Source organism: Thermobia domestica, chromosome 10 (assembly GCF_964235325.1).
Source record: "Thermobia domestica chromosome 10, izTheDome1.hap1.1, whole genome shotgun sequence".
Lineage (NCBI taxonomy): Eukaryota > Metazoa > Arthropoda > Insecta > Zygentoma > Lepismatidae > Thermobia > Thermobia domestica.
Window position 1 is genome coordinate 35,465,149 of NC_137463.1, and position 15,541 is coordinate 35,480,689.

A 15,541-nucleotide genomic window follows, 5' to 3' on the forward strand; every position below is an offset into this window, starting at 1 on the left:
CATCTCCCATTGCAAGATCTTTTCCCATTTCAAGAATATAAAACTGAAGTTTGACAAGCATCCAAGACGTAGGACCTAAAGCATTCCGAAAGAATACCTAGTTCCAGTGATGTCCACGTCTTCAACGTTAACTGGGAACAGAAATAAACTGTAGAATCCCATTTATTTTGAAAGACACTGAGTGCAAAGAGTGAATAAAGCCTTTTATTGTGTATTGATATCCCTAAAGCTGCTACAATATAATAATGTTCAAAACAATTAATTATTAGCAGAATACACGTTCTTCGCACGGGGAGAATGCATTTCAATTTGAATTTAAACTGCATCGAAAGTGTCACTGTTCATCTCAGCGACCCCGAAAACTATGGATTCGAACTAACATCATTCGAACGGGTCATTTTCGATCATTTTTAAATATCTGCCCCCTTCCCATCTCCTAAATTGTACCGTGAAAGTTGAATGATAAAATCCATCCCAGGTCTGAATCTCATCTATGTTGAAAATTTGACCGAGATCGGTCGAGTGGTTCAAGAGATTAGGAGTCACAAATATAGTCTCTTTCATTTTTTCTGTATAGAAGATTGATTTAAAACAAAATGAAACAGAAGAAAACTTTACTGTTTCGATTATAGTTGTATGTAGTATTATTTTCTTATAAGTTTCTTTTCCTATTAATAAATGAAAGTGCTTTGCGCTTAGTACTTTCATTCCCCACTATCATTTCTGGAGGATAATAGAAAGAAGTCTTAGTAGGATAGGACAAAAAGTGGTCGGAAGAAAGTGATGTAAGTTTTTGTTTAGTGCAAATTGAGTGTAAATGTAGTGCTAAACTATTCTTTTGCTCCCCATGCAATATTTGTATGTTAATTACGAACCTTTGTAGTCTTGGGTTTATGTAATGTAGTATTTGTCATTAAGTGAAAAGAACTGGTATTACAGATTACATACGGGACATAAATAAACGACCAAAATCGTCATTGGTTTTAATGGTATTTCCGGTCGTTTATTCTTGTCCCGTACTTTTTTTTTTTTTTAAATAGCATGTTCTACAATGTCATATTAGCGTTTAATGAAAAAATAAAAAGTGCATAGATGAGTTAGATGCCAGTTGAAGACAGTGGCGGATCTAGGCCAGGACCGGGGGGCCTAGGACTCCCCAGTTTTTCCAGTGACAAAATAATTTAAGCTATTATTTATATATTTTTGAAAGGTTATATATACCTATCATAGTCTGGGTACTGGCTGCGCCCCCCCCCCCAGTTTTTACCTTTTAGATCCGCCACTGATTGAAGATCTCGCTGAGCAGTACAAAATGATATGCGTCAATGTAAAACCTCATGCATACTTTATTAAATCTTTTTTTTTTTTTTTTTTTTTTTAGCTTAATGTCCCACAATTATGCCCTTTAGGCAAAGGAGATGGTTGATTAACGCAAATGAATGATGATAGAATTAATGGGATGAGAATGTAAGAGGAAACGGAAGTACCCTGAGAGAACCCATGGACTTGATATTGTCCAGCATAAACTTACTTCGCCGAGAATCGAACCAGTGACCCCACACACCAGAAGTAAGCATCTACCACTGAGCCATCGCCACCCCCGCCACCTCCAACTTCTGTGTACGCTACTATATTTATGTACTGTATAAGCAAAATGAATAAATAAAAAATAAACAATGTTAACTACTAATCATGTCTTCTAACGGTGTCACACACACACACACAGAGTCAGGGGCGCACACACCACCTGGTCAGTGCCCACCAATAAAACTTCCTAACTCAACATACATTTCTATACTTTCTGAATAAAACTATACATGTTTAACAGGGAAATGATTGATGTAGCATAAAAATCTGATCTTACACTTCATGTGTACTATTTCTCTTCTGAAAAACAATCTAGTTATATCATTCTTTTCTGAAAATATAGATAGAACTATTTTACAATTATTTATCATCTTTTCGGGTGCGGAATAATACCCGTTCAATACTATATAGACGTAGTGGCTTGTAGTATTTGACCCCTCCCAACAAAAATTTCTGGATGCGCGCCTGCATATGGCTAACGGTTAAGAACATAGACTCCTACTACTTGTCAATAAACAGTTTTGTGGTGTACCTTGATATCTTTGTCATTGCTTCTCTCGCTGCATTTATTTCTGTCCTCTCTACGAAATCGAGATGGCTATGGGCCTGCTTAATAATGTGTATACGTAATAATAATTTGTCCTTTACAAGTGTTGACAATATGACAAACGTTTCTTGAAGTAAAAAGGAGATAGAAGTAAACTTAGATTGTAACATACAAAGAAATGCATTAAATAAACCGACGAGACGTTGACATCTTTATCCTCACCCTCACCCACCCACCCCAAAAAAATGAAGTAGTTGGAAATACACTGCGATCTTATTCTTGGAAACAATTGTTATATAACATAGTTATTATTTGTTGATGTTTAGAGTCCATTTTCAGCACCGAGGCTATATGAGAGTGATCCACAGTTTAAGGTAAATCCGGAATACTGTAACCCGTTCAGAATCGGAAATTGAACCCTGAACCTCGTCACTGAAGGCGCGAGCACGCTAGCCACTAGACCAGCGGGAAGAAGGACTAATGGAGCAATTCTGTTATTCATCTTTATTTGCAGAATTTATATTAGAATATATGCTTCACTCCTGAAATTGAAAATTAAGCCCTCTGCATGATTAAAAAAAAAAAGTCAACAATATACACGCAAATTGTAAAATAAAATAAAATAAAGCGGTTTTATACCATGTTTGCTTTATCAAACTATTTGCTCACTTACAGATTAGTATCAAATTAGCTGTTCCTTAATATTTTCCGTATATATTATTATGAATTATTTATATTTTCAGATGCATTATAGATTCTTTATATTTTCAAATATGTAACATAAAACATGCAATCGGAACGTACTTTGAATAAAGATAAGTTGAATATTGTTATCAATATTCAAGGTCATACTAGACCTAATGTTGTTGCCTCGTCTCGAATTATAAATATTCTGTCTCGATCTCTGTATCATCCCTACTAATTTCAAAGCTGAATGACCATATTATCATAATTACGTGAGCTAGAATGCTGTAGGAAAAAAAAAACTGGGAAAACTCCACAGAAAATATGAAAGACCATCTGAGGACAGTAACAATGAACACATCCGAGTGCAAATGGTGCGATTGCAACGACGTTAGGTAAATTAACATTATTTAATTATGAATGGCCTCTTTTACAACGATTAAATCACTGGTTCCTTTTGTAATAAATTTGAGCCATTAAATAATACACACTCCGTCCCTTATTTTGATTCCATTTATATATTATTATATATCTGGTTGCCCCTGACAACCTGCTATCCAAACTCTTATTATTTTTTAAAAAAACATTTGAATATCTTTATATATTAACATTATCGACAATCATATTATTTAAAACATTTCTTTCTCTTCTTCTGATAGTAAAAATCAGCCAGCCTAGTACATATTTGGAATATCTTATGACCCAAAATTACAAATATACAATGTACTGTTGTACTTTTGACTAGAATTGTCCACAAGACAAGAGTTAAAATGTTTCCTCTCGTAAAGATATCATAAAGTGATGTCTTGTCTCGGGAAATGTATGTGTTTCTGCAGAAAAGCTGTCTCGTCTTCCACCCCGTCACGAAAATTTTGTTTTGTCTCGGAAACTATATGTGTTTCTATAGAAAAGCTCTATCTCGTTTCACACCCCGTCACGAAAATGTTATCTGATCTCGGAAATTGTATGGGTTTTTATAGAAGACCTCTATCTCATCTTGCACCCCGTAAAGATATCATAAAGTGATGTCTCGTCTCGGAAATTATGCGTTCTATATAAGACCCCTGTCTCGTCTCGCACCCGTCACGAAAATTTTGTCTTGTCTCAGAAAGTATATGTGTTTCTAACTTCTCTGTCTCCTTTCGCATCCTAAATATATTGTTTGTCTCATTTACTTTCGGTGCAAATAATTTCGCCTAAAACCTTTAAAATTTTGTTTTCTTATGTATTTTTAAATAAATAAAAGAGTTTTAAAAAAAGTTTCATGATACGTTTTGTGTGAACTATGGGGCAGAGAAATGCACGTGTATGTAAAGTAGAATTGAAAATTAATTGAGTCGAACCGAAAATCAATTAGAAGTATTAGGAATAGTAGGGGGGAAAAGAGCAATATTAAGTTACTTGAAAAGAATAAAGAAATTGGCTGGTATATTCTCTAAGAAGAAATTAGGGAGGTAGTAGAAGGCGGTAGCAGGAAGGATAGAAAGGAGTAAAGTTAATAGCCGGTATGAAAACAGAAAATATTTACGTCCCCTTAGACGAGGAGGTTTACTGAGGATCATGATGCATAGAAGTTTTCCCAGTTTAAAGCAAGTGCCTGTCAATAGTGTAAGAGTACCTATGATGAAAGAATTGAAAATTACTCAACTCCTTAAGTTACTTCAGTAACCTATATACTGTCTGATGTGACAAGAATGTTAAGATTTTTCTTTAATCCAAGTTACGAGTAGTGTTTCTTGATCATAAATATGATAATTTGAAGTTGGGTCATACTCCTTACAAATAGGAAGTAAATAACATACTGTCTCAAGGTAAAACACTTTCCTTTTTTCTTTAATTGGGGAAGATACTTGTATTAGAGCCATGGTGTCGTAGTCAGAAAGCCGTCTACATACCAATTGAGTGTTTCGTTCGATCCCCGATGATCTAGGTGGAAGTTTATTCTCTTACCACTCGAATTCTAATGTGGCTCAAGGGTTCAGCCCATGCTGGTAGAATGTGAGTTAGCTGGAGTTAGCATCTTTTTACAGCACCAAGGGTACAATTTAAGGGATAATCCGAACCACCGAATACTTTCAAATTTTATAAGACTTTCCCATCGGAAATCGAATCCAGCATTCCGTACACCAAAGACGCGCGCGCGAGGGAAGAGCTCTGCCCGGAACAGTGGCTACCTTACCTCTTAAGTGGCAAAGCTAGGTTAAGTCTCCACCCAGTCCTTAGGCCCTACGTAGCAGCGCTATTTCAGATTGTGTTGAAGAGGGGGGGGGGGAGAGTTGAAGATTCTCCACTGATAGGAGTTTTACGTTTGTCTATACTCGTTCAAATTTATATATAGCATATTATTAAAAGTAAGGAGGAGTTGCTCTCCTGCCCATCTCCAAATTGCGTCCCTAGCTCTATGCCTAGGGATGCACACGAAACAATAGTTGAGGCTGTTTCATCTTGATAATGTGTCGTGAAAGTGATTTTCTCATGTTGAAAAATGTTTTTGTTTCCATTGGACGCAAAGTCAAATCAAATCAAACCTATCTATGGCTACCTCAAATGGCGGTGCCTTTTATTTTACTTACTTTTAGATTCTTGTGTATAAATAACCAAAAGAAAAAATGTTAATACAAATCCCCATCACGGAATATTTTGTTTATTAAAAAAGAAACAGACTAAAAACAACATAGAAGGGAAAAATTTTGTTCATAATACCGACCAGCTATTCCTTCTTTACGTTCGTTCTGTACATTCTTCATACTATAGAAGAAAAGAAACTCAGAAGCAATGGAAATTTACTCACTACCATGTCTCACTAGTCAGTAACAGCACAGATCACTTGCAGACTCTTCACTTACATTATGCAACAGGTACAACACGGAACAGTAGGATAATTTACATAAAGTACATAGTAAGTAATGAAAGAAGTACTGGCTAAAATAGGCTTTATTTTTTTATATAGGTAATTTGGTACGCCGTGATCGAAAATAATGTCTTTTATACATAATAAAAACATAATTGGTGGGAATGAAAAACGCCCGCTGTTGTTCTGCAAGCCATCAAAAAGATATGATGTAGATTTGACAACAAAACTGTTGGAAGAAGTGTATTTGGGAGTGGTAGGGGATTGGGATGAGACTGAAGCTGACGGGCGAAATGTGCAGGTAGGGCATCTAAGATTTAATTGGCTAAAATCGGATAAGAGCACAAAAAATGTGTCCAATTATATGTTTGCAATAATTATTTTAATCATTGGCACCGCACACGATTATGTTTTCATGTAATGTATTGATATGAACTACATAATTTTGCTTTTTACGTACCAAACTGATAACTAAGTTAAACTTGCATTACAATTTATGAGCTTTGTATGAAATTTTAGACAACAAAGACAAATACTTATTTTTCTATTTATTTATTTATTTATTATTCTACTGTTTCACGTGGAAATGAAATAACAAAAATAAACAATTTGTGTATATTACAACAAAAGACAACAAACATAATGAGTGTGTGTGTAAAAAGACAACAAACATAATGAAAAGCAAAGTAGAAAAAAGTCATGGTAATTCTAAAAAAATAATAATGAAATAATAAAATAAAAAATACTAACTTTGTTATTCTACGAATTGTCTAACCCTGGTAGCTGAGTTACCGTCTCTATATGAAGCTTTTATATTTTTATATAAAACCTATGGATTTTGGAAAGGCGTTTAGCAGAGTCAATCACAAAGTATTGTTGCATAAGCTAGGTGAACATAATTTCTCTTCTCCCTTGATCAAGTTCTTCTAATCATATTTAAGCAATCGTAAACATACTGTTGTCTACAAAGAGTATAAATCAATTGATTATATTGCATATTATGGAATTCCACAAGGCTCCAACCTAGGTCCGTTATTGTTCTATTTATTCATTAACGATCTTCCTGATCATATATTATTAAGTGACAAATTGCTTTATTGCGGGTGACCTCAAAATATACCGTAGGATAAAGATCATCCATGACTATCTCAATTTACCACATGCCATGGAAAATATTGCTAGCTAGTGTTCCATTAATAAACTTACTGATCTAATATCGACACTAAATTTTCATGTCTTAACACTTAAAACTCATGCTGATAATTCTGACCTGTTCTATTGCAAGAAAACAAGGACCAACGTATTATTGAAATCACCAAACTGGAGAATATGCTCTTCATATAACAAAATACGTATCGAACACAAAGAAATTGACATCTGTAATGTGAACTATGTGTTTAAGAAAGCTATTGTAAATTTATTTTGTAATACACCAACGCTATAATTGGGCTTATTCCTGTTGTGCTGATGACAAATAAATAAATAATTTTAAGTGCTGAATTCGTAATGCCATCAAAAAACGTAAAATTGGAATAGCGCAATTTACGAAGTAAATCTTCATTTTCATTATAAGAACACAGTAACTTAATTCCACACAAATATTCATTTCCTAACTCACATTGTAGCCAAATGCTACTCAGATCCAGTTCGTTTTCTCATTGTTTAAACGTTTTAAAATAACATTCGTTTTCTTTCATATCGATGAGAAAACAAGAGGGAGTAGCATATATGATATTTCTGGACCAATCTGACACACAATTAGATATATCATTTAAATCCTCACAAAAACTGGAAACAATTATGAAATCATAGTAGAGTAGAATAGAAAAGAGGATAGGGCTAAAGCCTCCGAGTTTTTAGTAGTGATATAGTTTTCAAAAAGTGCTGAGATCTTTGTATCTCGAAAGCTCACTGGATACTTTATTGCCAATTACGATAAATGATCAAAGTGCACATAATGTGGTTGCCGTCAACGCTATGGTCAATCTCCAGTAATATGCTGTGAGGTTTGTGTTATTGAGAACCTAAAAGACGCATAAAGAGAACCATAACATTTTTGAGGGGACATTTATCACTGAACTTTAACTTTATTTGAGATGCAATGCCAACCATTCTGTCATTAAGGAAAGACAACGATATTTTGTTTTTGTTCAAAAATTAGCTCACGTTGGTAATAAATTAATCATACTTGTAACGGATTTTGCTATGCAGTTTTTTGTTTACATCGCAACTCAATAAATTTGTGACAAACATCTTGGCATTTCAGCTAAACGAATAAAACGCAAGCTCTGACGCGACGTTGCCAAGCGGCAAAGAGATGTGGCTTTGGCTAAGCAGACAAACTACAGCGCGATCAGGTGACAGGGGATAGACGTGGATGTATACAAAATAAAGGTGGCAATACCGCTGGCCTCTCATTTGCTAGCAGAATTTAAAGGAAACTTGGAGCGCCGCCTTCAAATGCCAAGATGTTTGTCACGTCGTTTAGTTCATTTTCTTATATTTTAAACGTTCTAAACAGGACACTACTTTAGTTTCATTTTTTCAATGAAAAAAGAAGAGGACGTAGGATAAAGAATATTTCTAAGGCAGTGCTATTAAACAATTAGATGTAAAATTAATAAGCCCTCACCGGAGATTGAAACAACTATGAAAAGATAGAAGGATAGATGAAAGGATAATGTTAAAGTCATTTACTTTTTCCTAGTGATCTAGTTTCCTAAAAGTAAATTGAAGATTTGTATTTCGAAAATCTTGAGTCATTTTCAGTATAATGTCAATGTTCCTAAGATATCTTTATCATCAGTTCTATGGCTATTTCCAGTAATATGTTGTGTAGTCCGTAGTAGATTGGTTTGTGTTGTTGAGAACCTAAAAGCCATCTAAAGGGGAACGTTCGGTTTTCGAGGGGACATTTATCAGTGAATTTTAACTAACTCTGTACGTGAAACTGAAAGAGAATCATTCTATCATGAAGGAAAGTAAATTATATTCTGTTTTGTTTCAAAAATAGCTCACTTCGGTAATAAATTATGACCTATATTGAAATACAATTTTTCCTTTGTATTGCATAAGATTTTGTCTAGTAAACTGCGATGTAATACCATGTTTAAAAAAAGGAAAAAAAATGATAATAGCAAAGCTTAATGAAGGTCAAAGGCACTATTAAGTCCAGGTAGTTCCCTACAGCATCGAAAGTGGGACAATTATTCAATTTCCTTCATAGCACTATTGCTTAATCTATGGGACGCGACCCAATTTTGGATCACCAAGGACACCAAAATAGACTGCATCTCTTCCGTTTCCCTTTTGAACCTACAGATTTGTGAGCTACTATAGTTAAAATGTTCTTTGTACTCGTACAGTGTTATATTTTCTGCTTATTCGTATTTGAGGGATATTTCGTGAGTTTACGATAGTTTAGTAACGTTAATGAGGTGTAGTACTCGTACTATTGAACATTACTTGAAGGAAGAAAATATATATTTTTAAGTTAGTTTTCTTTGTAACGGATAATCAGGAAGGTTTATTGCCATAAAGAGATTCAAACTCAGGATTCCAATAACATAATATTAAAGACATATAGATTTCTCTTCAATCAAGCCAATAATCTAATATTTAAGACTACCATTCATTCATTAACAACATCGTGGTTTTAATATTAATGTTCGAAGCCTTTGACCAAGTCGACTATTGCACTATTATTGTCACAAAGTAGAAAATTGTGTTAAATTATTTGCATGAAATAACTTTACTCACGACAGAAGTCACAACCAAAATGGCGCGGGCATAATCCCGAACCCGCTGCACTAAATAACATATTACGAAGTAAATAAGTGTAAGGTTACTAATACGACGTCAGGTATGTCCACATATTATAAACATTGAGTACCAAAGAAAATGGGTTTAAAACAACATTTGTATTAAATAAAAGAATTGTATGAAATGGGAGTTTGAAAGTGTCCACCAAACCCTGACGCCATATTGTCTTGAACTTATTTAAGACTTACCCAAACCCTGATTTCTTCTTCGATCATAATAAACACGCAGAGACTCTTAGTGCTAATCTCTCAAAAGCAATGACGAATCAATGAACAAAATAGCAACAACTAGATGTCCTTTTCCTCCTTCAGTAAGAATAAAGTACTTTGATGATGATGATGATAATAATAATGATCAGTACTTCGTAAAATTTGATGGTGAGTCAATTCAGCCGTTTCTGCAGTTGTACAGTCAACGACAAAATTTCTTTCCGTTTGGTAACATTTATTTTGGGAATGACTGTAGTATGCTAGAACGTAGAGAACTCAAATTGTCCTTCTTTTCTGAAGTTATTTACAAAACTAATTTCATCAAACGGAAAAAAAATTTTTGTCGTTTACTGTACAAAGTCATCTAACCCAAAGAAACATCCAAATGACAACAGAACTTCATTTTCTTCTTTCTCTTCTTCTTCTTCTTCTTTTCTTTCGACGATCAACTCAGTAAATTGCTAATCAGGGATTTATTTCTCAAAATTATTGGTCTAGTGTAATACTAGTGAGGAACTTTTCAAAATAAAATATACCCTACAGTTGTTTATACCATAAAACCATGACAATCAATATTTAGAAATAATGTGTACTATTATTCTAGTATTTCTACTTCATGATATTTTCTTACTAGTAAATAAAAATACGAGACTATTAGTTTTGAGAAATAGCTCCAGATTCAATTCTGATTGCCTCAGGACAAATGCAGGTAAACAAATTAGCAAAAATAAATTGACAAAATTTAAATCAGCAACAATAAATTGGTTTATTTTATTTATTGAAAAAGAACAGAAAACAATAGGTATTATATCCAATTACTGTGCTCATCTTTCATGAAATAATATATTTACAATTTCCCTTTTAAACCTTGTGAGGCAATCAGCATAAATATCTATATTATTTGTCATTTTTAAGAGTCTGTTGTAGGTTGCACTAATCCTCCATGTTGGCGACTTATTTAAGATATTCGTCCTTGCTTTTGCACAATAAAAGAAGTTATAGTTTTCTGGACGTGTTTTTCTACCTGGAACGTTTATTTAAAAGCTCGAAAGCAATTCGTTGCAGTCTAGCTTATTATTAAGTACCTTTTATAAAAATATCATGTCAGATAATGTTCTTCTTTGCTTGAGGGTTAGAGTTTCAAAATTCCTATTTAATGAATTAGAGTTTTCAGTTCTTGGGAAAATGTTTGTTTCCTTATATACAAGATATCTAAGAAATTTGGACTGGATTTTTTCTATTTTTAGTGAGTTAATTTTTGTATCTGGGTTCCATACAAGCGTCGCGTATTTGAGTTTGGATCGAACTGTAAGTTTGATACAATTTTTGAAGCGTGGCAGGTTTACGAAACTCCCTACTAATTCTTAGAATAAACCCAAGATTTCTGTTCGCTTCATTTATTATGTTATCAATATGAGGTTCAAATGTAAATTTCGTATCATACATTACTCCTAAATCATTGACAGTACTTACAACGGGTAGTTGAGTCTCATTAATTAAATATTTAAATTGCACTGGTTTTTTACGTTTTGTAATACTCATGATTTTACATTTACTAATATTTACATTCAATAAATTACTTTGACACCACTGCACCACTGAGTTTATATCTTGTTGATAGTTAAATTCTGGAACATACCAACTAATGCTATATATATATATAAGCTTAATTTAACCAATGGTTCTTTCAATAACATTTTTTCTTACGTGGGCGTAACAAAATGTTAAATGGATTTCAGGAAATAAAACTGGAAATTAGCCAAATTTCGGACAATGAACTCACTAAAGTTTCTTGTTCTTTCTTTTACAAAAGATTAATTATTTAATATCTACGACTGGCTAAAGTTCTTGTTTAGTTTTCAAAGTAACATATTTGCAATAATATTATGACATATCTCAGTGCAACGTCTGATATTTTGTTATGAAGTTGTTATGTCTGTGTCAAAATTTTAAGTGTAAAAAAAATACGGAAGGAATAATTCTTATAAAAAGTCTAATCGGACATAAATCGAAACTATGATGTTTTTGAATATGAGATAAATCCTGTGTATGTATTAATAATAATAATAATATACATCTTCCTGTCCCAGTAGAATGAAAACTACATTGTGTATGTCTTCTCTGTTATGCGAAAACTACATGACAATCGTCAAAGTTTGGCAGTTCGGTGCTAAGTTGAGACTGCGGCCAGTGGTGGCGCTAGTTTACTAAATTAACAGAAATGACATGTAGGCTTTATAAAGCTATATGGACCTTATGTAGAGTCGTTTTGACGAATGATTAGCGCCATACTAAGGGTTTGACTAACGCATGGTTATCAGTAGTGTATTTAGAATATCTGATTAGTGCGTAGTAGTTGACTGTTAATCACATTTGACTAATTAATTTAGAGCAGAGGGTACCCTGGTTTAGCCACAATAATCTTACAGTATGAGAATTATTTGTCTTCCTTTCCTTTCCCCATGCAACAGAGGTGAACGCTCTACTACTAGTGATGAGCAAATGCAAGACCAAGACCAAGACCGGGGTGGTCTTGGTCTTGGTCTTGGTCTTGCACATCCAGTCTTGGTCTTGGTCTTGCACTGAAACACTTGGTCTTGGTCTTGGTCTTGCACACCCAGTCTTGGTCTTGGTCTTGGTCTTGCAAGTCTTGCATTTCGGAAATCTCAAGCTTTTCATAGGTAAATTTTACTATGGATATAAGTGATAATAAACTCTACAATGCACCAGTAGTAACGGAAATACAATGTATGTTTCTAAATGTAATATAATTTAACGTCGTGTAAGTATGATGATAGTGTACAAATAGGTGATGATCTTTTTTTTTTTTTTTTTTTTTTTTTTTTAATGGGTGCCCACGCTTCACTACTTATAAGATATGCCTAAATCCCAACGTTTCGTAATGTGTTTATATTTTCTAACGGATCCAACACTACACTGGTTCCCAAACTGGGAAGGCTACCCCTGAGGCGCATGAAAGAAAATCAGACGACACAGATTATTGAAATACCATGAATTGCAAATTAATTTTTACACTCTAAAGGCGTCAGATTTTTCTTTTCAACCACGATTAGCTAATCCTTGTATTAAACAAACTTCCAATTAAATATTGAAGCTTTGTTTTACTGATTCCAATATTACTCTATGGGGCACATTACGCAAAAGCGATTAAAAAATTGCAGACTTTCGATACTTGGGCATGGAGAAAAAAGAAGAGAATTAGCTGTGTTGAACGAAAACGAATGAGAAGGTGTTAGAAATATTAGCAGTAGGAGCAGAAAAGAAGAATTTTAGATGTTGTTAAGAGGAGGAAGAGGAACTGGTTAGGATATTGGCTTAGGAGGAACTGTATTATGAGGGACGTGCTAGAGAGTATTGTGGAAGGAAAGAGATGGAGGGAGCGAAGCAGACTAGTTGAAGGAAGGTATTAAAACAGAAAATTACTACGTCAAGACAAAGAGACTAGCTGAGGACCGCCGAACGTCGAACCTTGTCTCTTGAAGCAAATAACCTGCCAATAATGGCAGAATAGCTATTATGATGATGATATGTTTAGCAATATTGACCAAAAAAGAGAGAGAGAAAATTAAAATAATAATTACTACAATCAAACCTCTTAATATTTTAGAATAATTTGAGTGAAAACGACTCAACTGTCTATGTCTTTTGTGTAAACTCAATTTATATAAATATTGTTTACCTGTATTAGAAATACAAAATAACGGCATCAAACTCCAAGTTATTTGAAGACTCACTTGTGAATATGGATTACTAGCATTAAGTACCCACTTCGTTGGGCTAAACTAAAATAATAATAATAATAATAATAATAATAATAATAATAATAATAATAATAATAATAATAATAATAATAATAATAATATATTTCGTTAGTCAATCACTTTTTTACTATTATTAAAGCGCTCTCTAATATCGGTCATTTTCGATTATTTTTATGTTTCTCTCTCTTCCTCCTCCCCAAGTTGCGGGGCTGAATTTGGATTTAAACGGCATCACAAGTGTCACTGTTCGTGTCAGAGACCCCAAAAACTATGGTCGTAATCGGTATCGGAAGTGTTAGTATTCAACTCAGCGACCTCGAAAACTATGGATTCGACACTAATATTCGTCATTTTCGATCGTATACCTCCGCTCCCCTCCGCCAAACTATGGGGCTGAATTTTGATTTAAACAGCATCGGAACTGTCACTGTTTATCTCAGCGACCCCAAAACTATGGTTTCCATTTTAATATCGGTCATTTTCGATCATTTTTAAATATCTTTCCCCTTCCCCTGCCCTCACGTCAAAGTGATATGACAGAAATCATCTCAGGTCCGATCCTCATCTATGTTGAAAACGAGATCGACTTCGGTCGGGTGGTTTAAGAGTTATTAAGTTTTATTATATATATATCCCTTTTCCCTCCTCCTCCCCTACGTTGCTCCGTCAAAGTGAACTGACATATACACGTATCATTCCAGGCCTGAACCTCATCTATGTTAAAAATTTGATTTTAACGTCCCACCATTATGCATCGAGGCTAAGGGAGACGGTAATGATGAGAAATGAATGAAATGGTGGAATGAAGAAAGTAGGAAGAAACATCAAAACTCCGAGAAAACCCACGCACAAGGTGTTTGCCCACCAAAAATTTCCCATGGCGCAAGCTAGAATCCAACCAGGACCCGTATAACCACACGTGACTGCTCTACCACCGAGCCGGTACTTGTGCAAGACTCTTGCGCAAGAGTCTTGGTCTTGCAGGTATGGTCTTGGTCTTGGTCTTGGTCTTGCACCCCTTGGTCGTGGTCTTGCATCGGGATTTCTGGTCTTGGTCTTGGTCTTGCATGCAAGACTCTTGCAAAAACTGCAAGACCAAGACTCTTGCGCTCATCACTATCTACTACTGAGCCACTGCGGCCCTATGGCTTGTGTAATCTCACCTATTATGTTTTTATTTTTATTTTTTTAAAAAAGCGTTATCAATTTTACGTACCCAGGTATGCACACAATAACTGCCGCTGTGGCTCAGTCGTAGAGCGTTCACATGTGGTGCATGGAGTTCTTGGTTTGATCCCAGTTCACATCAAGTGAACTTTGTGGTGGGCAAACATCGTGTGTGTGGGTTTTCTCGGGGTTCTCCCGTTTCCTCCCACTTTCATCATTCTATCTTTTCAATCATTTCTCATCATCACCGTTACCTTTAGTCTAGCAGGCATAACCGCGGGTCGTAAAACTTAAAGATGTAGATACATTTGGTATTTAAAATAAAATGACACCAATAAACAATAGATCTAAAAGTCGATTGGTAGATTGGGAAATTACTGGGAAACACAGTAACTAAGTTATTTGGGTGTTTTACGTAATATAGACCAAAGGCCTAGCATTTAATTTTACACATCTAGCAGTGTACAACAAAATGATTACTGATGTAAAAGAACTTTGTAAAAATTTTAAATAATACAAAAACGGTAGTTTCACATAAAATAGAAAAGAAAAATCTAAGCAAATAAAACTTTATTGAACTGCAATTAAAGTTATATTTTTGGTTAATTATGAATTGTAAAAGAATTATTAGTCAAAATTTCAAACAAAATATGAATAATGTCCAAAAGATTTAATAATGCCCAAACTGGCACCGTAACTTCTTCGATAAAACCAAAATCGAGAGATAAGTTTCAGGTAGAAAATTTTTCCGTGAAACATTATTTCAAAGGAATCATAAAGAAAAAAAACTTACTTATTTGCGAGTTTATTGCATTGTTTTCATAATTATTTTTTAAAAAAGAGTATCTTTGATTTGACTGTCTTAACATTTTTTAAAAATCAATTTCACGTT

The 15,541-nt window shown here is 34.2% G+C and overlaps 2 protein-coding genes across 3 annotated transcripts in view; one reads left to right on the forward strand and one right to left on the reverse strand.

The window, feature by feature from the left end:
- The window catches only part of LOC145662439 (proton-coupled amino acid transporter-like protein pathetic), a 409,124-nt gene that overhangs the window by 393,400 nt on the left and 183 nt on the right, over positions 1 to 15,541 (reverse strand). The gene's annotated exons all lie outside the window — the stretch shown is intronic.
- Positions 1 to 15,541, forward strand: part of LOC145662437 (proton-coupled amino acid transporter-like protein acs) — a 67,013-nt gene that overhangs the window by 850 nt on the left and 50,622 nt on the right. The window contains exon 2 of one of the 2 annotated variants that reach the window (XM_081728006.1): positions 5,769 to 5,970. The exons of the other annotated variant lie outside the window; for it this stretch is intronic. Within the exon in view, the coding sequence (XP_081584132.1) occupies positions 5,797 to 5,970 (174 nt within the window). The 5' untranslated portion in view covers positions 5,769 to 5,796. The remainder of the gene's footprint in view (positions 1 to 5,768; positions 5,971 to 15,541) is intronic. 2 annotated transcript variants of the gene reach the window in all.